We start from the raw sequence: 26,669 nt of genomic DNA on the forward strand, positions 1-26,669 counted from the left end.
ACTGACATGTGCACAGGCCCATTCACTTGAATGAGTGTATGTGTGTCAGTGTCTCCGATACATGTGGAAACTGTCACCACATGTACTGGAGACACGGACATGTGAAAGAGCCCTAAAACAGCAAATATTTCTGGGGTCCATCCACAACTGTTGGGTCAGTGATGGGCCAGCCTTAAGGATATATAACCTGTGTGATCTTAAATGTCACATCATCTGATATCAGCTCTATTTAGTATAATAATCTAACCTCTTTTCTAATATCCTTTAATTCAAAATTCACTACCATTCCATCTCTAAGTGCTTTATTTTTTTTCCCGTTACTTTAGTTAACGATAAATGAGATAAATTATCACATTAATAGGCCTTTCATCTCCCAAAAATGAAAGCAAAGCCGTCATTCAAAATATAACACATTTTATTACACAGTCTGCAGCATACAAGCTTTAGCTTCACACATAAGACAAACACAATATAAGGAAAGTGAATTCCATCATGAAATCATCATGAAATTAATTACACAAAAAAACCTCTTGTCCTTGTGGTCTTCCTGTCTACATATCCCTGGAGAAAAAAATCAAATCTCGGTGTAGGTTAATCTTTGAAAGGAGCTTTATTTCAGCACATATATCATCCAGAATTATGGTCCTATTTTTATTAATAATAATTACTCCTTAGTTGATATTCGATTCATCAGAAGGACTACTGATACCATAGGAGTTTGAGATGAATCACAACTCTAATCGCCAAGCAAGAAAGATTTGAAGTAGAAAGAAAGCAAGATGAACCTCTTCCTATTGTAGGAGTCCAGGTATAATCTTTGGAAATATAACCCTGATCCAGAATCTAAATTCTCAATTTGTAAAGGGCTACACATTTTAGAAACTTTTGATTACTCCAATTGATAGCATGGGTAGGAGGAACTTTACAGCTGTTACTTAGACAAACAAATTAATTGTATCTTGTGGTTTGGGACTGTTACTCTTCATTGAACATTTGGTGTATCCATATTCTCTTCTACATGGAGATTTTCTTTTTACGGAATTGCCCACTTTAGGAACTTACCTGGCTATATGTCCTACTGAGGCATACAGTGGCATGTAAAAGTTTGGGCACCTCTGATCAAAACTACTGTTATTGTTAACAGTTAAGCAAATTGAAGATGAAGTTTTCTCTAAAAGGCCTAAAGTTAGAGCTGACATATTCCCTTTGTATTTTATGCAAAAAAAAAAAATATTGTCATTTTTAACAATTTAGAAATTAGAAAAAGGTAAATGGGCCAATGCAAAAGTTTGTACAGCCTTGGAGATTTGTGTGCTCAGATAACTTTGACCAAGGTTTCAGACCTTAATTAGCCTTAATGATCATTAGGAAAGACCAGGTGATGCAAATTTCCCAGCTTTATAAAAAAACAATCTCCTCTAACCTTGCGGCAAAACACCGCAGCCGTGAGTTCTTCTAAGCAGCTGCCTAGCACTCTGAAAATGAAAATGGTGGAGTTCCACAAAGCAGAAAAAGCTATAAGAAAATAGCAAAGTGTTTTCAAGTTGCCCTTTCCTGAATTCAAAATGTAATTAAGAAATGGCAGTTAACAGGAACAGTGGATGACAAGATAAAGTCTGGAAGACCAAGCAAAACTTCAGCGAGAGCCGAACCCCTGCCTGACTGCAAAAGACCTTCAGAAAGATTTAGTAGACTCTGGAGTTGTGGTACATTGTTCTATTGTTCAGAGACACCTGTACAATTAAGGCGTTCATGGAAAAGTCATCAGAATAAAAGCCCTCCTGCATCTTCAACATCAAATTCAGAGTCAGAAGTATGGAAAAAAAAAAACATCTAAAAAAGTCTGAGGCATTTTGGAAACAAGTCTTCTGGTTCGATGAGGCTAAAATAGAACTCTATGGCCACAATGATCAACGATATGTGTGGAGAAAAAAAAGACAGAATTTCAGGAAAATAGCATCTCACCAACCATTAAGAATGGGGGTAGATCAATCATGCTTTGGGGTTGTGTTGCAGCCAATGGTATAGGGAACATTTCATGGTTGGAATGAAGAATGGATTCAATTAAATTTCAACAAATTCTTGATGCAAACATAACACCATCTGTAAAAAAGCTGAAGTTGAAAAGAGAATGGCTTCTACCAATGGATAATGATCCTAAACAGACATCAAAATCCACAATAGACAATATTAAAAAGCGCAAGCTGAAAGTTTTACAATGGCCCTCACAGTCCCCTCATTTGAATATCTTTGAAAATCTCTGGCTAGACTTAAAAATAACAGAGCATGGAAGACGACCAAGGAATCTCACAGAATTGGAAGAATTTTCCATGGAAGAATGAATGAAAATCCATCAAACAGGAATTGAGAGATTCTTGTCTGGCTACAAAAAGCATTTACAAGCTGTGATACTTTCAAAAGGGGGTGCTACTAGGTACTAACCATGCAGGGTGCACAAACCTTTGCATCAGCCCATTTGCCTTTTTTCATTTTTAATAAGTAAAAGATGAATGTATATCCCAATATACAGTATATATCATATATATATATCCTAATATATAAAGGAAATGTGTCACAATAACAATAATTTTGACTAGTGGTACCCAAACTTTTACATGCTACTGTAAAGACATCACAGCTTAGGAACTATTTTTCCTAGATAAAAAATAAAACTCCTGCAAAAAGTGAGAGACTTGGAACAACAATGTACAGAAGTAGCAAACTTTAACTTTCCCCTTACTTAAAAAGCAACTTGTCGTCAGGTATCCAGTTATTAAACTATTACCAGCACATTAAGAGCCTCCTAGTTTGGTTACTAAAATCCGATCTGTGCTCCCCTGCAGCCTGGCATTTCCCTAAAAATTATCCTTACCATACAAACAAAACTGCTTAATCAGCGCTCAGCGGCCCAATGTGAAGGTAAGTTCAAACCTCAGCTCCTGCTGTGAGCATGCTGACTCGGACCCTCTGCATTTCATGGATGGGGCAGGATCAGTCAGTTCACAGCATGAGTCGACATTGGTCTGTACCCGCCCATCACACTACTCGGCACTGATTGCCATACAGGAAGAGCGGTGTATAATGATATTTTGTATGCCAGGTAGCAGGGCATGAAATAGATAGTTATGTGCCTACAACACAGGATCCTGAAATTCCATTCTGTGTGCCCCTGAAACCTGGTACAAGTCTAAAAATGATCATTATACATATCGATCTTTGTATGATAATCAGCCCGAATAAACTGATAATCAGAACATAAAAACAAAGGTCAAGATTAGGGACCGAAGTGTTACTATTTCTATTTTGGGAGGAAGTGGACTTGAACGCTAATGGCATCTATTAGAAGTAGCAATCCACAAAGTCAATATCGACCCTTTAATGAGCTTTGCCACATGACTTAGGATTCAGGCCAAGCCAGAATCTCAATTTGCAGACACGGTATATCCCATTGTCAGTACAAAGTGTGAGACCTGATTTGCCTGTATGAGAGGCTTCTGATTGGGATCTAAGGGGTAACATTTCTTCTTGTGGAGAGTGACATACCTGGCATGCCAGTATGAGGAGGCTTAGGCTGTGTGCACACGCTGCGGATTTTGCTGCGGTTCCGCAGCGGTTTTGGCCGCTGCGGACCCGCAGCAGTTTTTGCTGCGGTGTACAGTACCATGATTCCCTATGGGAATCAAAAAACACAATGCATACGGTGCGGAATTTTCCGCACGGATTATCTGCGGTTTTCAATCCGCAGAAAGAATTGACATGTCAATTCTTTCTGCGGATTCTGCTGCGGTTTGCCATCTCCTCCATTGAGGAGATGAAAAACCGCAGGGCAAAACTGCAGAGCAGTCCGCAGGTCTTTTACAAAATCCGCGCGGATGAATCCGCACCTAATCCGCAGCGTGTGCACACAGCCTTAGGAGCCATTCAAAGCTTCTCGGAGGAAATAAATATGCAGATTAATTTCCCAGAGCCACACTGCACGTCTTATAAGCCTTCCTTACACTGGCATGTCAGGCATATCACTATTCACAAGGAGAAACATTACCCTTAGATCCTATTTCTGTTTTGGTTTGCATATGAATAAATTAACTAAACTGCTCTACATAGTGGCGTGCCGAGTTCTTTAATTCATGCTTTGATATGAAGTGGACCCCTACTTGTGCATCCTGAATACCGTAGTGCCGTATACAATCTTCTTTAGCAATATGACACTAGTGTACTAATAGCTGTCCATAAAGGCAGGGAACACCACCGATATGTCTGCACTTCATCAGTGGAAGACAGAAGAGAGCATATTTTACCTTTTTAATATTACATTTGCGGCTATTTTTTTTCTAAGGCTCGATAACCTTCTTAAGTTTGCTATATCCAAGGTATGCCACAAATGAAGGGCCGGATTTAAAGTTTGCTATATTTCTATTGACCGCAATGAAAGCAGTGCTACACTTCCCCAGTAGAAAATCTGAAGACAGTGGTACATTTCAGGGTCGATTGTAGTTAATTACTTAAGAATTCCAGCAATCTACTGTTTTAACTATGGAGGGACAACAGTGATTGTCGACTGCCACCAGGGTTTTCAGTAGTCCTTCTCTTGAAGTTGGAATATTTTGTTCTTAGAGCCGCCTCGTGAAAGGGGATTGTCCTGATCAGTCAGAAATGCTTAAAGGGGTTCCAGGCAAAATTAATCTTTGCCCAAGAGAAGGGATATATATAAAAAACAAACTCCGTATTACTCATTTATAATACCGGCATCCAATAGGACCCAGCACAGGCTGATCCATGGTCTCCGTAGACACAGGAAGCGGTGATGTCACTGCCGCTGGATTACTGCAGCCAATGATTGGCTGCATCGGTAAGGTGACTTGACCAGTGTATCATGTGATTTTTTTAGAATAATGTACTGCTCAAAGTCACCTGATTTCTGTAATCAATCATATGCTGCAGCGGTTCAGTGGCTGGTTTAATTGCGTTGGATCAAGATGGATGCCGGTAGGTAAGTCTAACTTTAATTTTTGCACATCTCTGGGCTAAGTTTTATTTTGCCTGGACAATCCCTTTAAACATGTCTACAAGTGGATCAAGGAAAGCTCACTTCTCATTTTAGAGCATGACTAATTAAGGATATAAACCTAAACAACAGCAATGGACATAACAAATTTCTAGAAGTACAACTCTACAAAAACAGCAAGCACACACACAACAGATATTGCATATACTGTGCTGTATTCCATAAGAACACCAATGCTTTGGTCCCTAAGGAAATTTTCTCCAGGCTTTTGGACTTCTGGAAGAGAAACACATATTATATTGAAAGGGAAAATAAGATTAGTTACAACATTGTAAAAAGTAAGGAGACATATTCAGATTGGATGACAATGTAGCAAAATTCTGTCAATAAAAAGGAAGTAAAGTAGGTCTACTAAAGCTTTAGTTTTATGCTTTCCGATATGGAACACATTGAATTGGTAGGTTTCATGGGATGTATACCTTATTTATTTGATTTTTTATAGTTACTGTCACAAAGATTCATTTTTCTCTATGGATACTGGTATTGAGATAGGAAGGCGAGTACAAATGACAGTGCACTAGCCGATTATGAAAGCATATAGTGAGAAACAGAATGCAAGATGACTGATATCTACAGAATAACCTCGGTAAAATAAACAGTAACGATGTGGATCACATTGCTCTTTAATGGAATTTTTAATTTCCCTCTTTATTTGTATTTAAAGACTCTTTTAGTGAGTGGAGTACTACGGGACTATATTTTACTGCAATTTTTTCTGTAATATTTTATTTGTCATAGCACCACCATAGAACCTGTTTGCATTTTAATGTTATATTATTCAGATGTGAATAGTCTCAGCCAAAAAGTCTTTTCGAATCCCCGCCTGTTATGAATGGGTCACCGAGGAGGATGGCAGGAACAGGCTAAGCCACCAGAAAACCAGAGACGTTGGTAGCTAAGCGGATTGCAAACCCCTGATACTATCCACACAACTATCAGTAGCCGTGGAGCGTACCCACGATGCCCTAGACGCCTCGGCACAGACGGAGAGCTAACTAAGCCTAAAGCAAGAAAGGTGAAATCTAAACTGCCCCGGAGCAGACCCAAAAAGGAATAGATAGCCCCCAAACATATATTGTCGGTGAGACAAGATGAAACACAAACGCAGGCAAAAAAATAGACTGAGCAAATGATGGGGCCCAAACTGACTAGATAGGATAAGAAAGAAAAGACACTGTCTGCAATCACGCAAAAACCCTGAAAAATCCCACACGTCTAATGTACAAAAAAACCACTGAAGTCACACGATTTCGCCCCCACTATATCAGCACTCCGGTATGAACTGGAAGCAAAGCAAAAGAGACCAATATAACAAGGGACTGAACAAACTGACACAAGCTGTAACATATGGAGTGGTGGTCCAGCACAGCCCCCAGAGGAGCAAGCTGAACCCGCACAACAAGCAGAGAGAGACAAAAGCAGATTAGATGCAAAGGATTAGCAAATGAACCACTTAGCTGAACAATGCAGGATCAGGGCAGGAGACATCAGACCTCAGAATGCACAGGAAAGCAATCACCAGCAGGGATTGAAGGAAGTCTGCAGACTTAAATACTCCAATCAGTAACCCCAGATCTCCAATCGTCATCATCATCATCAGGTGGCAGACCTCTGTCAATCTGGCCAGCTCCACTACCTCCAGTAACCACCGGAGGGAGCAGGGGGAGATTTGGCTCAGAAGTCTGAGCCAGGGAATTCACAACACCCGCCCCTGCATATCTCGCGGCTGTTCGACAATGAGTGCCACCTAACAGGCAGGCATGTGTTGTGACTGTCAAACAGCCATGAGACATGCACCTTCAGGGACTCGAACATATTTTTCGAGCACGCCGAAGACACTCGGTTAGCACCAGAGCATACACGAGCACGTTCGCTCATTACTACTAACTGTTACCATATCAGTGGTCATAACCATGGATATCTAAGCCACTGCAATGCCCTGCACATGGGGTGAGTGACATAGCTAATCAAAAGAACTATATTACATTTGCAATTGGAGGTATTTGCTAATAGTGTTATTACTCCATAGATAAAGAATAAAGGGTGGCACTCACTTGTCTGTAAAAGTCAACATTTTATTTCAAACCACTGAAACATCTTCGGCAGGACAGTGGAGAAAGAAGTGTGAGGACGACGGTCGTTTTGCGCAATTGACCCGTAGAAGTGCTATTACGCAAAACGGCCGTCGTCCTCACACTCCTTTCTCCACAGTCCTGCTGAAGAGGTTCTAGTGGTTTGAAATAAAACATTGACTTTTAGAGACCGGTGAGTGCCCCCTTTATTCTTAATCTATGAACTTATAGTGCTGTTTTTGATTGGGTGAGCACCCGAATGTCAAGGAATATTTGCCTCCAACGCTTTGGCTCCATTGGTTTGCATTGTGTCTGAGGTGTTACGGCAGTGCTTAAAGGCTTTGCGCTTGTGTGGATTGTTATTATTACTCCTATTACATATAAGAATAGAATCTTGGAGATGGGAAATACCCCTTTAACTCAAACTTGCCACAACACTAATCTATAATGCCTGTTTTATTTTTTTTAGGTGAAAAATGCCTTATCCCTCTTAGTTCTCCTCATTTACTTCCATGGGTAAAAAGCCTTGAAATAAAAGCGTTACAACCTCCCATAAAGTAAAATGTATTTGAAATGATATAGAAGATTGTCTTTCTCCTACTACTCACTTCCTGTGACCTCCAGTTATGACTTTTCTTTTTCATTGTCTGACACAAAACAACTCTTGAACTGATATTTTTGTGTGCCCTCGTTATTATTTTCAGGATTACTACATTGTTGTGGACCCCTTAAATACTAAATAACATCAAATGAACGATCGAATGGCCAACAGCTATAACTCTAAACTCCCCAACATACAGCGATGCTCGGTTAAGTCGCGTGCTCTGGTGCTCTTGGTGACAGAGCCACTACTAGACTCATGTGATGACAGATTGGCTGCTCAAATTCAGAATATTGACTTCTCTTCCCTGACATTATTGCTCGGAGACACGTCAGGAGTCCCCCAACACATTAGACTGTTGCCCGATCGTGCTGAAATTGGTGGATTTGGACAACTTTAGTCTGTGTATGGGGCCCTTAAAAGGCTGTATATGCAAATGATCTAACCATGCACCAAAACATTGGTTTAATTATGAAATACGATGCAGTATACATTTAAGAGCTAGTAAAAATCTGAGGAGTTTTACCTGATGGTTCTCCAGGAATCTTACGGCTCTCGTTCGGAAGACACATCACCCTCTGCTCCACTGCTTGCGCTGGGATCATCCTTACTCCGGGGGACGCTCTTTTCTCGGCTGGAATCTGAGGGTCCTTTGGCTCTTGTCTTCTCTTTTCTTTGTTGCTGTTTTTCAAGCTTTGCCAGCTGTTTGGAAATGAAGAATACACCAAACTGAAAACTTTTTACAAAAAGAGGCCACAGACTTGCGCAGCAAAAAGAGCCAGAGACTAGAACTCACTTAATTAGTAAGGTTTAATGGCTACCCTTACTAGTATATGCCAACTTTGTAATTTTGGGTAAAAATCCTCACTAAACTGAAATTATTTCTACTTTGATAGCCTTTTAACACCATTTCAAATTGAATTGCATAAATAGAAAACGCCACTGTATGCTTGTGTCTGCATTGAGAACCTCAATCACAGATCTAGCAGAAATAAAAACTTCAAAAACTTGTAGAACAAACCGCTTTTTTGTCTAATGATATTGTGGTCACATAATAGAAACCTGATTGACTGAATTATACTCAGTGGGCTCAGCTGGGCTCCACTGGTGGTTGTTACGTGATGCACATATGGCACTATAGTTGAAGCACCACTTCAGAAGTTTTTCTTTATTTTACCGCTGGAGTGGTGCTACTAATGTAAGTTCCCTGCACCTAGTATTATACTTACCATCCGCTGTCCTAAGCACTTCCCGGCACGGCTCTGATTGGTATCCAGTAGTTTGTGACCTGCCAGATCACTACAGTGTTAGCTGGCTGAGCCTTAAGTCACTACTCAATGTAAGTCTAAGAGAACCAGAATGCTGCGTACACAAGATGTCGGAGCGGAACCGGAGCAGCGCCGATAACAGCTGAAGATGGCAGTTGGTAAGTATAACACTGGGGTCAGGGAATTTACATAAGCAGCACCCTCCAGCATGAAAAAAACCTGCTGGAGTGGTGCTTTAATTTCACTGTTCTGGTTCAATGAAGGAGGAGAGCCGTGGTATTAACAAGTACAGATGTGAAAATAACCAAAGACATGCAGTTATATTGAATGGCAGGTAATATTGCTAATATATTGTGGTTTGCCAAGTCAAAAACATAGTTCTTGTCTAGCCATAGGCTTCAGTTCCACAATTAGATGAGTTAATAAAAATGTTCCTGTGCTGAGATAATCTTATAAATGTTCCCCTGCTGTGACCTGTGTAATGATTGTGGCCGGGCAGGGCTGCTTCAGTTTATTGTTGTGTCATACCACAGCTCCTGGCTATGGGGTGGGGGGCACAGGTAACTTGTGAGAAGTGAGTATGCAGACATAACAGAAGAGGCTGGCAGATGCTACTTTCAGAGTTAACACATTTCTGTCAGTTGTATGACAGGAGTGAGTGTTTCAGCTGCGTCTCCAGTCCTCTGAGCTCCAAGACAGTCAAATATAAGCTCAATAGTGGCAGGAGCGCCTATGTCACGGACTTGATTTATGAAAACGATCACTCCTGTGTTACCTCAGTCAGGGAAACGTGCTTACTCAGAAAGCAGCAGCTGCGAGCCGCAGCCGTTTCGTCTGTATGCTCACTTATCATAATTAATTTATACTTCCCTTCTAGTGAGGAGCTGTGATATGTGCCAACCATGCACTGGAGCAGATCTGCATGGTCAGACACAGCCATTACACAGTACACAGCAGGAGCACATTTACAAGATTATCTCAACACAGGATTTTTTTTTATTAAACACATCCAATTGTGGAACTTATTATTATTACAAGATCTATTGGTTAAATGCGCTTGATCGTGGGACAACCCCTTTAAGGAAGAAATCCATTGTTCATTTAAGATAATGTTAAGAAGGTCACATCAGCAAACTTTTGTATCCCGGACACCTTTTGATTTCTAGCAATTATATCCAAACACTTTTAGTACCGCCAAGATATTACCACCAATCAAAACGCAGCATAGAATAGTAAGCCACAATCACGCATAAACTTTCCATAAATATGAATAACACCATAAGGCAACTGCACAGGACTGATTAGCAAAATCCCAAAACAAAATGTTTATGTACTTGGGAACGGGCACTCGTTGGAGCCTTGGTTGAACCACCGGATGAAAACAAGGTAAAGCAATGTATTTGTATTGGTACACTTAAAGGGAATCTGTCACCCTTTTTTTCGACTATTAGCTGCCGGCACCGACATCAGGGGCTCATCTACAGCATTCTGTAATGCTGTAGATAAGCCCCCGATGTAACCTGAAAGATAAGAAAAAAGAGTTAGATTATACTCACCAGGGGGGCAGTCCGGACCGATTGGTGTCGCGGTATGGTCCGGCGCCTCCCATTTTCATACGATGCAGTCCTCTTCTTTCCTTCCTGTCGTGGCGCCTGCGCAGGCGCACTGCTCTGCCCTATTGAGGGCAGAGCAGAGTCCTGCAGTTCGCAGGCGCGGGGAGAGGTCCGGCGCCTGCGCACTGCAGTATTCTGCTCAGCCCTCAATAGGGTAGAGCAGTGCACCTGCGCCGGAGCCACGAGGACGGCCTCGTATGAAGAAGGGAGGCACCGGACCGCGACACCCATCGGACCGGACCGCCTCGCCTCCCCCCGGGTGAGTATAATTTAAGGTGTTTTTCTTCTCTTTCAGGTTACATCGGGGGCTTATTTACAGCATTACAGAATGCTGTAGGTAAGCCCCTGTGTCGGTGCCGGCAGCTAATAGTTGAAAAAAGGGTGACAGACTCCCTTTAATCGACTCCTATTGTTCACCATGGAAATACACATTTTGTCTGAAGTTTATATAATGAAGTTACATAACTTCAATAACAATGCTCAAAAACACATTTTTACATGTGTGGCTTAATTTCTTAGGGCTAAAAGTCAACTTTACTTATCTTTTATCTTGTGTCATGTAATCTGGTGTCAAGGTCACGTTCCCAGTTTTTCTAATTATTTTTTACATATACTGTATTATGGCAGTCTCCCAAACCACTAATACCAAGCTGTACCATATAATTATTCCAATTTTTTATTAGTTAATATGCAAAGTACAAGTTACAAGTGTCAGAATGATAGGCAATAACTAATGTCAGGGATCTAAGGTCGAGTATACATTATGTGTCTTTTGTAGTTTAACTCCTACCACTGTTCTTTTTTTCATATACCGTATTTTTCGCTTTATAAGACGCACTTTTGTTCCCCCAAATTTTGGGGGAAAGTAGGGGGTGCGTCTTATAATCCGAATATACGGGGGAGGGGGTGTATATATATATATGTACTGCAGGGTCCAGGGGAGGTGGGGGCAGCTTTGGAGCGGTGCTGTGAGCTGGTAAAAGCTGCCGAAGGGAGCCTTTGATCTCCTGCTCCCGCTCATATAATATGCACTGCCGCTGTCCATCACCATGGTGCTGAAACCGCACCACGGTGACTGGCTGGGGGAGCGGTGCATATTATAGCTGCCTGCGCCCTCCTTTGATCGCACATGATCCCCTGTGTTAGATATCGCCCCCATGCTGCTGCCCATAGTAAAATAAAAAACTCTTTCCTTACCTCCTCCAGCGCTGATCTCCCGGTGTCTCTGCTGCTGCTGTCATCAGCACTCTGCTGTGCTGATCACATGACCGGCTCTGAGAACCAGGAAGTGGAGGAGGAGCTCAACCACACTGAGGGAGACACAAGGAGGGACAGCGCTGAGAAGGTAAGGAAAGAGTTTATTTTACTAAAAGCAGCAGCATGGAAGCGATATCTAACACAGGGTGATGTGTGCCAGCCACAGGGGGGCCAGTGTGCCAGCCACAGGGGGGCCAGTGTGCCAGCCACAGGGGGGCCAGTGTGCCAGCCACAGGGTGATGTGTGCCAGCCACAGGGGGCCAGTGTGCCAGCCACAGGGTGATGTGTGCCAGCCACAGGGGGGCCAGTGTGCCAGCCACAGGGGGGCCAGTGTGCCAGCCACAGGGTGATGTGTGCCAGCCACTGGGGGCCGTGTGCCAGCCACAGGGTGATGTGTGCCAGCCACAGGGGGGCCAGTGTGCCAGCCACAGGGGGGCCAGTGTGCCAGCCACAGGGGGGCCAGTGTGCCAGCCACAGGGGGGCCAGTGTGCCAGCCACAGGGTGATGTGTGCCAGCCACAGGGGGCCAGTGTGCCAGCCACAGGGTGATGTTTGCCAGCCACAGGGGGGCCAGTGTGCCAGCCACAGGGGGGCCAGTGTGCCAGCCACAGGGGGGCCAGTGTGCCAGCCACAGGGTGATGTGTGCCAGCCACAGGGGGCCAGTGTGCCAGCCACAGGGTGATGTGTGCCAGCCACAGGGGCCAGTGTGCCAGCCACAGGGTGATGTGTGCCAGCCACAGGGGGCCCGTGTGCCAGCACAAGGGGGCTATATTCAATATAAGGTGGCCATATCCAGATTAAGGGGGCTAATTTTAGGGTGGGGGGGGCTATGAGGGACATATACCCTATATGATTTGTTAGACGGACACTGGCATTATAAGACGGACCCCATTTATTAAAAAATTCTCTATTCCTTCACCACATTTGGGGGTGCGTCTAATAATCAGGTGCGTCTTATAAAGCGAAAAATACGGTACTCTTGTACTTTAATCAATTTTTAATGTGCATTTCCGCTTCTCTACTCCTAGATAATCAAGCTGGAAATAAACGTTCAGATGCCATCGGAAACTCCAATACAAATGAGAATTTATTGTAAGTAATTGTGCTTCTCAATGTGAAAAAGTCTTTAATCTCTTCACTCCGTCAACAGTGAAAACCTAAAGAAATATATACGGTAAATTTATTACAACAGAAAAAGGAATCCCACCTATCAGTATGGGAAATGGTTCCTGCAATTTCAACAAACTTTCCATATATCAATAGTACATGTGAATGGAAGAAACTTTGAAATATAACTTAAATCGGAAAAATCGACTTCTTTTCCACTTATGAGCTGATTGTTTTCCTCCTCTCTCACCTGAGCTCATCATCCACTCTTCCCACTCTCAAAAACTACTGAAATCTGTTCCATTTAACGCAAAAAGAACTAGCAGCAAAATGCGGTGTCAACATGTCAAGATTAGAAAGCATAGTAAATTCTATGGAGAGAGGGGCAATGGAATCGGAGAACTCAGCACAGTTACAGACCAGACAGATATTGATACAAATTGTCCAGTGCTGAATTCACAGCTACACAACTCAGTGTATAATTTTCCCATTGCTACATGTTGGTCTATTTGTGCTTTTTGAAAGGCCACTTTGTCACTAAAAATATATTATTCACCAAGAAATGTTCACGTTTATGAATAGTAAATGGAATTTATAAAACTGGAGAGAAATTAATATACTAAATCCTTAAGGAGGATCTATCAGCAGAAAATTTGCACCCAAACTAAAGGTATAAGTGTAAAGCCCCTTTAATGCTTATTACATTCACAGCATGCTAGCAGAATTTGGTTGGTGCATTTTTAAGACATATATCCTTGAAGTTTTACACTCAAATGTGTCAGGGTGGGCCCTTCATCGCCCACTGGTAGTTGATTAACAAGTCATTCTTCCCTAAGTTACCTGTCTCCCCTGCGTAGGTGCCATCACTGCCCTGGTTTGTTTCATAAGGGCAGTGCAATGAGCTCCTAATCACGTTGCAATAGCAACGTACTGGCTCCCGCGATATCATTAGAAGCTCACTGTGAAGATGCAGTCATTGCAATGACGTTTGTGCAGTGTGCCCGTATTTACTAATCTCGCAACGTCATCAGGAGCTCACTATGCAGGCGACGCCCCTTATGAGGAATCAAACTCGGTCAGTGACGGAGCCTGCACAGGGGAGACAGATCAGGGAGGGAAAAGTGACCTATCAATGACCAGTGGGTGGCAAAGTACAGCAAAGCTAAGAAATGAAGTGCCCACCTTACTGCACTTGAGCATAATGCTTCAAAAATAGTTTTCTTAAAAATGTCCCAACAAAATTCTACTAGCTAGGAATGCATGTAAGAAGCATTAAAGGGACTTTACACTCATATTTTTATTTAGGGGAGGAATATCCAGCTCACAGGACCTCTTTAATCAATGATATTTTATCTTACATAGCTCATTTTTGATAGCTTAAAAACTCATTTGCACTATGTACCGTAAGCCAATCTAAGCAGCAAATGTCAGCTGCAAAAGTGACGCAATGGTCAACACTTTTCCAAACACAAGAAAAATAAAATAAAAGCATGGCATTCATCAGGAAGAGAGCAAAGAATTAATGAGATGGGCCTTCATTTATATTCCATTAACTAGTCACCTAGAAAGCAATGTGATATACATCAGACGCTACAGAAGTATAGAAATAGGACAATCTAAATATTTAACTGACCTGGGGTAAATGTCTTCCATATTTCAATTTATATTTCTTCAACTAAAAAGTCTTTCTACTTTGATGGTTTAAATTAGCAGAAACTTCAGAGTGCAGCCTCGAGAGCAGCTTGGGAACGGTTTAGGCTGTGTGCACACGTAACTTTTTTTAGCGTTTTTTAACACGCAATTTTGCCATGAAAACACACACACAAAAAAAAGCATCCCATGCAATCCTATGGCATTCCGCACATGCTGTGCTAATGCGGAGTATTTTTCTGCGGCGGAATCGCATCGAGGAAAAATACGCAGCATGCTCAATCTTTGTGCGGAATCGCGGGAATTCCACACACATAGGGATTGCATTGTTCTGCTTACTTTCCGCATGTGACTATGCCCATCATGCGCAAAGTAAGCAGATCACGTGCGGATGGTACCAGGGTCTGGAGGAGAGGAGACTCTGCTCCAGGCCCTGGGTACCATATACCTGTAAAAAATAGAATTAAAATAAAAAAATAGTGATATACTCACCCTCCGGCGGCCCGCGGAGTCCTTCCCTCCTCTCACCACACTCCCGGCATCTTCCGGTCCCAGTAATGCTTTGCGCAAATGACCGCAATGACGTCGCAATCTCGCGAGCATGACGTCATCTCAGGTCCTTCACGCAAAGCATTTCTGGGACTGGAAGATGCCGGGAGCATGGCGGACAGGCGGGAAGGCTCCGGCGGCCATCGGAAGGTGAGTGTATCACTATTTTTTTATTATTTTTAACATTCTTTTACTATTGAGGCTGCATAGGCAGCCTCAATAGTAAAAAGTTGGTCACACTTGTCAAACACTATGCTTGACAAGTGTGACCAACCTGTCAATCACCTTTCCAAGCGATGCTTGAAATCGCTTGGAATGCACAAGCATTCCGCAAACTAAAAACGCTTGCAAAACGCTTGTTTTTCGCGAGAAAAACGCATGCAAATTCGCATGCGTTTTACCCGCAGCGGGAGTTGCGGAAATGTTGTGGAAATTTCCGCAGCATTTCTGCAACATGGATACATAGCCTCATTGTATGATTAAAAAGGGTTTGGCTAATGAGAGTTAGACCTTGTATCATCAAGTGTGGGCCATTTTACCAGTTATATGTGCACATATTTTTATACATTACCTTTTATATTGGTATTTTAGTCAATGGTTTTGCAACTTATCAATAGAAATATGTACATAAATTAAAAGCTAAAACATTACCTCCCAACCCAAATTCTTATTATCTGAGGTTCATCAACATACAGATTACACTGTGTTCCAAATTATTATGCAAATTATATTTTTCTATGATTTTCCTAAATAGTCAGAACAAATGACAGTCAGTCTAATAAAAGTCATCACCCGTTAAAGTATACATCAAATTTTATTGAAGAAACCTCCCAATAATAACAGTATAATCTCCAAAATGAATAAAAACTCAAATTGCACTGTTCCAAATTATTAGGCACAGTAGAATTTCTAAACATTTGATCTATTTTAAAGAACTGAAAATGCTCATTTGTGGAATTTGCAGCATTAGGAGATCACATTCACTGAACAAAAAAGCTATTTAACTCCAAAACATCCTAACAGGCCAAGTTACATGCTATCATAGGAACCCTTCTGTGACATCACCTTCACAATTCTTGCATCCATTGAACTTGGGAGTTTTTGGAGAGTTTCTGCTTGGATTTCTTTGCATGAAGTCGGAATAGCCTCCCAGAGTTGCTGTTTTGATGTGAACTGCCTCCCTCATAGATCTTTTGCTTGATGATACTCCAAAGGTTCTCTACAGGGTTGAGGTCAGGGGAAGATGGTGGCCACACCATGAGTTTATCTCCTTTTATGCCTATAGCAGTCAATGACTCAGAGGTATTCTTTGCAGCATGAGATGGTGCATTGTCATGCATGAAGATGATTTTGCTCCTGAAGGCACATTTCTGCTTTTTATACCATGGAAGACAGCTGTCAGTCAGAAACTCTATATACTTTGCAGAGGTCATTTTCACACCTTCAGGAACCTTAAAGAGCACTACCAGCTGTTTCCCCATGATTCCGGCCCAAAACATGACTCCTCCTCCTTGCTGAAGTCGCAGCCTTGTTGGGACATAGTGGCCATCCACCAACCATCCATCTGGACCATCCAGGGTTGCTCGACACTCATCAGTAAACAAGACTGTATGAAAAAGTGTCTTCATGTATGTCTGGACCCACTGCTACAATTTCTGCTTGTGAACACTTTTTAGGGGTGGCCGAATAGTAGGTTTATGCACCACAGCAAGCCTTTGAAGGATCCTACACCATAAGGTTCGAGGGACTCCAGAGGCACCAGCAGCTTTAAATATCTGTTTGCTGGTTTGTAATGGCTTTTTAGCAGCTGCTCTCTTAATCCGATGAACTTGCCTGGCAGAAACCTTCCTCATTCTGCCTTTATCAGCACAAACATGTCTGTGCTCAGAATCAACCACAAATCTCTTAACAGTACGATGGTCACGTTTACATTTTTGGGAAATATCTAATGTTTTCATCTCTTGACCAAGGCATTGCACTATTTGATGCTTTTCAGCAGCAGAGAGGTCCTTTTTCTTTCCTAAATTCCTTGAAACCTGTGCCCTGCTTAATAATGTGGAACATCATTCTTAAGTAGTTTTCCTTTAATTGGGCTCACCTGGTAAACTAATTATCACAGGAATTTGAGATTGATTTCAGTGATCCAAAGAGCCCTGATACACAATACAATCTATGAGTTTACTTGAAAAACAAAAAAAATTACATCTTTATGACACTTAAATCCAATTTGCATAATAATTTGGAACGCAGTGTATTTGTGATTCATTGGAGGCTACCTTCCCTGGATCGAGACACTTGTTGTGATATTGTCTTGAAATCAATCCTTACGTTGTTGTATTCCTTGATAATGAAGGCAGTGAAGTTGCCATAGTCTTGAGGATACAAGCCAGGACAACTTAATGAAGACTAGTCACATTTCGCAAATCCGTTCGGTCATTTTCTAATCTGGTGTAGATGCCGTTGTCCTGAATCTAACAGAATTTTTTTTCCAAACCGAATACACGGGCCAGCACAACTGTTCATATAAGTGTAATTTGTAGGTGCACATTCACACTGTGGCCTTTAGCAGACAAACATAGCCTGGAATAAAACAATAGCTACGCTGCAGTAAGTAAATAAATAGTAGTACACGAAAAAAAAAAAAAAAAAATATATATATATATATATATATATATATATATATATATATATATAGTACTGTACTTAGTCAACATTTTTTCTTATACCAAAATAGCATAAAAGCCATCCCACCGAGACAAGGTGTACCCAATCAGGATGGTCCCTGCTGGCACATAGCGAGGTGAGATACAATAGCTCGGGACCATCCTGTTGAAGTGCGATGGCTTTTTTTCACATGGACTACTACTATTAATTTATTTATTTACTGCATGGTGTTTAGTGTTTTTACTCTAGGTTATATCTGTCTGTTAAAGGCCAGATACACCTTACATGTGTATAGGTGTGCTGGGCCATGTTTTCGACTTTTCCTTAGCTTTATATATATTTGGCAGTGTGCTCCCTTGTTTAGGTGTAAAACAGCTGGGCCTGGGTCATTCTCTGCCCCCATCTATTTTGAGGACTGCTGGTACGTAGCGAGATGATTTACTAAAGGTAGGGACGATTCTGATAGGGTAAACCTACAAATGTCAACTAACTACCCTATGCTTTTTAATTACATTACTATTATTTAGTTACTGCAGGGTTTCTATTCATTGTTTTTATCCCAGGTTATGTATTTTTTTCCTTGCGTCTTACTGCTACTGAGATATGGCCCCCACTTTTCCTTGTATATAAATCTAGACCGGTGGGGCCCTCAAGAAGATTCCCATAGAGAAAAGTTGAGAACCACTTGATTAAAGACTAGATTTACTTATAGGGAAGAGAGGACCATATGTCAGGTATAGAGATGTAGTAACAAAGAAAAACATTCAGGAAACAGAGGCATTTACATAAGGTAAAAAAAATACATATTTATGGCAAGTGATATGTCTTTTTTAACCCTATTCCATGGGACTACAGACAAGGAGACTTTCAGGGGTTGTGGTTCACCCTCATAATGTCCAAGTTTTTCTTCCCTTCTCTTTCTTGAATCTGACATTACTGTATTTTACTCCTATGAGCGGATTGCAGATTAAGCAATAAATCCAATAAATGCTTTCTAACACTTTAGCACTTACTAAAAATAAGCATCCTCCATCAATAATACATCTAAAATACTCTCAATGTAAAGAACAATATATGTGCTGTTTTCTTCGATCCAAACAGAAAAAATGCCTTCTCTTATCCCTGTAACTAGGGCACTACAATACAAATCTGTGCGCCTGAACGATAAAAATAACAGAGGCAGCCTGGAAACACTAAAATGGCTCAATCAATTATATGCGGAAATGCATGTTGTACAGCATAAAAGAAGTTAGGCTGCCTTAATGTATCATTATTACACAAGCCAATTCTTTCTGGTAATTTGTTACACACTTTACAATGCAGTGCAGTTCTTAGTACATTTACGTATCCTCCAAAAGAGATGTCATATGTATGTAAATTTGAAATTGGGATTGCAAATCTTTTAAGGTTCACATGGACATTAATTTCCGATTTATTTCAAATATGTAAAGTAGAAGTACACATAGCACAGTTAAGATGAATCCTTATTTATTTAAAGCGAACCGGTCATCTGATTCATGCTTTCAAAGCCACAGGCAGCATGAATCAAAGTATGGATGTATGATTGCGGAAATTTTTTTCTCTGAAATGCTCCAGTGTTTCATAGAACATCTACTTTAAATATCCAGCTGGGTACCATAGCGAGAGACCACCCGGCACTGTTATCGTGTTAAATGCCGCTGTCCATGTCACGACTCTTGTCAGGTGTCCCAGGACCAGGGGCTCCTACACTGTCCTTAACGCTAGGGGCGCCCTAGCTCGCCCTGATCCCTGGATTACTTCTGATGGTGAAGATGCCGGGGCCACGTACCTTGCCTTAGCTCCTGAATCTGCCAACAGTCTGTACCCTACCCCACCCAAGGAAGAGGGGAGTAGTAGTATACTGTAGTACACCAACCAGACGAACAAGGTAATATGAACAGGAGTAAAGAAAAATACCAAACATACAAATACACTCACACATATAACAGAGGTATGCACCGGGCAGTGGCGTTTGGTTTTAAACCAACATAGGAGAAGAATTATCACACACTTAAAACCTAGCAACCGTCACAGATAAATTCACCAAATGCCTTCTCCAATAAAAACCACCAACAACCTCCAGCCATGCAACATAAGCCACCTCTGACAATAAGTGCTAGCCAGGGCCCAGATTATATAGGAGATGGGAGGCTAACAGTGCACAGCTGAGAACTTTAACACAGGAAAGCTTCCAGGAGCTCTCAACTGAGCACATTAGCCCCTGCACTGCTAAAAGAAATTTACACCATTTATTATGAAGATGAAGTGCTTATAATCAGTACAGAAGTCAGAGAAATCAGACGCTGTGGTCATCTGGCTCCTCTCTGTTGCAGTAAACTCGTGACAATCCATCTCCGACAGTGGAAATGAACTCGAATGAGCTGAAAGTGCTTCATAAGACACACCCATCGGCGCCCGCCAAGTGATTGTGGGGCGCCGATGGGTTGTCATAAGAGCTGGGGGTCTGTAGAAGACCCCAATGCCTGTCATTGTGAACCTCCTACATGATTTCATGCTAAACATAGCAGGGCTGAAGTCCTGCCATGTGTAGAACAGGTGATCGAAAGATTACAGTTTAGCCAGCAGAAGGCGTGGTGACGTGGTTAGTGCGCGCCGTGCCCTCTGCTGCCTGAACGTCACTGACAGACGACGTGTCAGACAGCGGTGAACAGCGATGGACCGGTGAATATCTCAGGTGCCGGGTCCTGAGCAGGAGAGGGGAGTATGGCATTTTTTTTGCAGCAGCAGCATATGGGGGCACAATTTATGGAGCATCATATGGGGGCATATTCTATGAAGCAGCATAAGGGGGCATATTCTATGAAGCAGCATATGGGGGCAGCATATGGGGGCATAGTCTATGGAGCAGCATATGGGGGCATAATCTATGGAGCATCTTATTGGGGCATAATCTATGGAGCATCTTATGGGGGGGCCAAAACCTTTATGGAGCACTATATGGGGCATATTATTCTATGGAGCATCTTATGGGGGCATAATCTATGGAGCATCTTATTGGGGCATAATCTATGGAGCATCTTAAGGGGGCATAATCTATGGAGCATCTTATGGGGCATAATCTTAGGCTGGTTTCACATTTGCGTTTTTTTTCGCGGTAATTTAGCGCTAAATAGCGCATGCGTTTTTTTTTCCTATACTTTGCATGGGATGCGCTTATGTGCGCATACACATGCGTTTGTACGCGTTTTACCGCGCATGCGTTTTTTTGCGGTATGCGCTCGGGCGCACAAAATGCAACTTGTTGCATTTTTTGTGCGTCCGATTTGCCTCAAAAAAACGCATGCGCGCGCAATGCGTTTTTTTACAGCAAGACACCCATTATAAGTCTATGGTGAGCATATGTGCGCATTGGCATGCTTATGTATGCGTTTTTTTGCACATGCGTTTTTTTTTTTACCATTAGTTTAGACAATGGAATTTAGGGGTTTGGGTAAAGTTAGGGTTAGTTAAGGGGGTTTAGGGTTAGGGTCAGGGTTAGGGTTAGGGTCAGGGTTAGGGTTAAGTATGGTTTGGTTAAGGGTTAGGGTCAGGGTTAAGTATGGTTTGGTTAAGGGTTAGGGTCAGGGTTAGGGTCAGGGTTAAGGTTAAGTATGGTTTGGTTAAGGGTTAGGGTCAGGGTTAGGGTTAAGTATGGTTTGGTTAAGGGTTAGGGTCAGGGTTAGGGTCAGGGTTAAGGTTAAGTATGGTTTGGTTAAGGGTTAGGGTCAGGGTTAGGGTTAAGTATGGTTTGGTTAAGGGTTAGGGTTAGGGTCAGGGTTAGGGTCAGGGTCAGGGTTAGGGTCAGGGTTAAGTATGGTTTGGTTAAGGGTTAGGGTCAGGGTTAGGGTTAGGGTCAGGGTTAAGTATGGTTTGGTTAAGGGTTAGGGTCAGGGTTAGGGTCAGGGTTAGGGTTAAGGTTAAGTATGGTTTGGTTAAGGGTTAGGGTCAGGGTTAGGGTCAGGGTTAGGGTTAAGGTTAAGTATGGTTTGGTTAAGGGTTAGTGTCAGGGTTAGGGTTAGGGTCAGGGTTAGGGTCAGGGTCAGGGTCAGGGTTAAGTATGGTTTGGTTAAGGGTTAGGGTCAGGGTTAGGGTCAGGGTTAGGGTTAAGTATGGTTTGGTTAAGGGTTAGGGTTAGGGTTAAGTATGGTTTGGTTAAGGGTTAGGGTTAGGGTCAGGGTTAGGGTTAGGGTTAGTAAAGTCATGGTTTGGGTTAGTGTGAGTGGCCACCTAATGTTGGAAAAAAACGCAAACGCGGTAAAAACGCACTAAAAATGCATACAAACGCTTAAAAACGCTGCGTTTTTTTCATGCATGCTCATAAAAATGCTTGAAAAAAACGCAGCAGTTGTATGCTTTTGTATGCGTTTTTCAATGCGTTTTTTTGCGGGAAAAACGCGCTGCAAAAAAAAGCAAGTGTGAAACAGGCCTAAGGAGCATTTTATGGGGCCATAATCTATGGAGCATCTTATGGGGCCATAACTTTTATGGAGCACTATATGGGGTATACTATTCTATGGAGCATCTTATAGGGGCATTATTAACCTTTGTGCAGCATTATATGGGGTACATTTTGTATGGAGCATCTTATGAGGCCCATCATGAACTGTATGGAGCATTATATGGGGCTCCTGATTCAATATGGATATTCAAAAACATTTAACCTACTGATGCCTCAATTAATTTTACTTCTATTGGTATCTATTTTTATTTTTGAAATTTACCAGTAGCTGCTGCATATTCCACCCTAGGCTTATACGCGAGTCAATACGTTTTCCCAGTTTTTGTGGCAAAATTAGCGGGGTCGGCTTATACACGAGTATATACAGTACTATGTTTCTCTGCCCAGTCTCACACTCTTCGTCACTTTGTGTCTTATATTTTGCTTTCTGCTCCTTGTAGGCTGTGCGGTGCTCCTGTCCCGGATTTCTCCTGTCCCTGATTTCTCGTTACCACTTCGTCATAGACTCATACCCAATCATCACATTCCGACACCCCCCAGGTCCACAATATCACACCATCGGTCAGACCCCAAACCTAAACCCGATTGTAATTTACTGGTTAAATTAATGTACTGTATGTAAAAGAAACAATTTTTTGTATTTTTGTTAATTAAAACTGTATTTTGTTTTCACAATCCCTGTGTTATCTTTCTATCTGCATTGGAAAACAGACACATTTGTGTACTGTATTGTTGAGTGAAGTAGTAATGGGTGTTCCAGTGGAGGTGTTATTATTATAAAAGTCGGCAAACTTTTACAGGTACATTTACTTACAAACGGATTAAACCATTTCATCTAGCCATGTCACAAGATCAATATCCGAAACAAAGTAAGCAGCAAAGTTATCCCTCATTTGGACAACTTCCACTGTAATCCTCAGATGGTAATCTTGGTAATCCTGCAATGTACTACCAACAGTTTCCTCAAGTTCTAAGTGGGGTCGCTCTTTCACCAGGAAGTAAGTGCGCAGAACACCACACTCTTTCACAACCTCATCAATTGTCACAGTTTTTAGATTGATGGCTGTTCCCAAAATGCAACATTTAGATACCAGTAATCCAAAGGCACACTCCACAGTTCTTCGTGCCCTTGTCAGTCGGTAGTTGTAAATCCTTTTTGTGTGATTCAAGTTTCGACTCGAGTACAGCTTTATGAGGTTGGCACACATTTGAAAGGCTTCATCCCCAACCTCAACAAATGGCATTGGCGGTTCTTCAGTGTTCGGAAGAGGTCATGGCGTTGGAAAATTGAAATTATTCCCATACAAACGTTGGCCCATGTCAGAGTCTTTGAAAGTCTAAGAGTCATTTCCTCATCCAAATGAGCCAACGTCCACGGCAACAAATCGACAGTCAGCATCTGCAATCGCCATGCGAACAATCGAAAAGTATTTTTTGTAATTGAAATACTTGGATCCACTTCCAGCAGGTTTCATAATCCGAATGTGTTTGCCGTTCACAGCCCCCAAACAATTTGGAAAATTACAAATGTTCTGGAATTTTGCAGCATTTTCCATACAGGGTTCAGTTATTGGTTGGGGGAGGAATTCTTCACACAGAATGTCACATAAAGCACTGCTGGTGTCTGCAACTATCCCAGAAAGGGTGGACACTCCAATCCAGAATTGAAGATGTAGAGATGATAAGGTCTCTCCGGTAGCCAGGAATCTGCCGAACGGAAAATGGAAAAAAAATAATCAGTACATGGCTTTCATAACGATAACACTAATGACATGTGTTTCTTTTTCAAACGTACATACCTCAGGGTCACCAACAGACGTTCTTCAGCAGGAATTGCTTGATATAGTTGTGTGTCCTGCCTGGTGATGGATCCTCAGACACTTGGCAGCAAGTCATTGAAGCTCTGTTCCGACATCCTTGTGTAGTCGAAAAACTTCTCCGGGTTTTCACGCAGGTCGGTGTACAACGAGTAGTAGGCTCCAAGGCTCTCTCGGACTTAACCGATGGGGTGTTGCCAACAGCGATGACGACGTCTTCTCCGATTTTCTCTTTTTTCTTCTTCACAAGCCACAGCAAAGGCAAAAGCCAGTTTCAATGACAAATCAAGATTAAGATTGAAGCTCTCCATGCTAAGATCCATCTTGCAGCTGGATATAGCAGCAAAAGATGAGGATTTCATCTGTGCAAGGGTCTATATATAGAATTCCCTTGCGACACGTCCATTGGAAACTGAGAGACTCATTGCTAAGGAAAGTAAAACAAACCCCAAACTATTCTTTAATTATATAAACAGTAAAATGATTAAAATTGATGGTGTCGGCCCTTTAAAGAACAATGAGGGTGAAATCATAGAGAGCGATGTGGGAAAAGCAAATGTTTTAAATACTTTTTTCTCAACAGTGTTTACACAGGAAAAGGATTTGCCAGGGGAAATGCAGCGTGATAATGTAAACTCCCCATTAAGTATTACCTGCCTAACCCAGGAAGAAGTGCAGAACTGCCTTAGTGAGATTAAAATTGACAAATCACGAGGCCCCTGATGGCATTCACCCTCGGGTATTAAGGGAGTTAAGTAATGTGATAGATAGGCCTCTATTCCTTATAATTAAAGATTCTATAGAAACAGGGTCTGTTCCCTTTGATTGGCGGCAAGCAAATGTGGTACCAATATTCAAAAAGGGGTGTAAAAGGGAACCTGGAAACTATAGGCCGGTAAGGCCTCTTTCACACTTCAGTTTTTTGTCTCAGTTAAAATCCGCCAAAAAGGCGGAAAAGCGGATCCGTTCATAACTCATGTGAACGGATGCCACAGGATCGATCCGTAGATAGAAGAATTTTAAAGGAACCGCTGGGGGGGGAGGAGAGAGAGAGAGAGAGAGAGAGAATTTTTTTCGTCCACCAGAAAGGATTTCAGGGTTAATTTTCTCCCTGACTTCCTTTCTCCGGGCATGCGCACTGGAAAATGCGGATCCAACAACAAAAAAAAGTTGCATGGTCCGTCCAGGCATGCCAGCGGATGAAAAAACTTTGGCGGATCCTCACAAAAACGGATCCAACGGATGGCCATCCGTCATGATCCGCCAGTAATGCAACTCAATGGGGAAAAAAACGGATCCGCAAAAAAAAATGGCGGATCCTTTTTGTTCAAAACCTGGCGGATTTTGACTGATGGTCAAAAACGGAAGTGTGAAAGAGGCCTAAGCTTAACATCTGTTGTGGGTAAAAAATTTTGAAGGGTTTCTAAGGGATACCATTATGGAATATCTCACTGTTAATAAATGTTTAACTCCATATCAACATGGATTTATGGAGCATCGCTCCTGTCAAACTAACCTGATCAGCTTCTATGAGGATGTAAAAAAAGGACCAAGGCTCTAAAAAAAGGACCAAGGAGAATCATTGGATGTCATTTATCTCGACTTCTCTAAAGCATTTGACACTGTGCCACATAAAAGATTGGTAAGTAAGATGAGAAAGCTTGGGCTAGGGGAAAATGTGTGTAGATGGGTAGGTAGCTGGCTTAGTGATAAAAAACAAAGAGTGGTTATTAATGGTGCATACTCAGATTGGGTTGGGCCAAGGTTACTAGTGGGGTACCACAGGGTTCTGTATTGGGCCCCTACTATTTAATATATTTATTAATGATCTAGTGGATGGCTTACACAGTAAAATATCAGTATTTGCAGATGATACAAAACTATGTAAGGTAGTTAACACAAAGGAGGACAGTTTGCCACTACAGACAGATTTGAGTAAATTGGAGAATTGGGCTGAAAAATGGCAAATGAGGTTTAACACAGATAAGTGTAAGGTTATGCACATGGGAAGGAGAAACAGATGCTACAATTACTTACTAAATGGGAAACTGCTGGGGAAATCAGACATGGAAAAAGACTTAGGCATCTTAGTCAATAAGAAGCTAAATTGGAGTGCCCAGTGTCAGGCAGCTGCCACCAAAGCAAATAGGGTCATGGGATGCATTAGAAGAGGTCTGGGAACATGAGATGAAAACATAATTCTCCCTCTGTACAAATCACTTGTCAGACCACACTTGGAGTATTGTGTGCAATTTTGGATGCCTGTGCTCAAGAAAGACATTACTGAACTTGAAAGGGTTCAAAGGTGGGCTACTAAAATGATAAATGGAGTTGGTTCACTACAATACCCAGAAAGGTTATCAAAATTAGGTCTATTTACTCAAGAAAAGAGAAGACTTAGGGGAGACTTAATATATATGTACAAGTATATCAGAGGGCAATACAGAGATCTCTCCAATGAACTGTTTGTGCCAAGGACTGTGACAAGAACAAGGGGGCATTCTCTTCGCTTGGAGGAAAGACAATT

General features: G+C 41.9%; 1 protein-coding gene across 1 annotated transcript in view; it reads right to left on the bottom strand.

Moving 5' to 3' along the window:
- Nucleotides 1-397: 397 nt before the first annotated feature.
- The window catches only part of DTD1 (D-aminoacyl-tRNA deacylase 1), a 154,740-nt gene continuing 128,468 nt past the window's right edge, over nt 398-26,669 (bottom strand). Inside the window, 2 exon segments of the mRNA XM_073557432.1 lie at nt 398-5,281; nt 8,265-8,440. Coding sequence (XP_073413533.1) covers nt 8,285-8,440 — 156 coding nt within the window. The 3' untranslated portion in view covers nt 398-5,281; nt 8,265-8,284.

Source organism: Dendrobates tinctorius, unplaced genomic scaffold (genome assembly GCF_039654945.1).
Source record: "Dendrobates tinctorius isolate UK_male_01 unplaced genomic scaffold, ASM3965494v1 ptg000250l, whole genome shotgun sequence".
Taxonomy (NCBI): domain Eukaryota; kingdom Metazoa; phylum Chordata; class Amphibia; order Anura; family Dendrobatidae; genus Dendrobates; species Dendrobates tinctorius.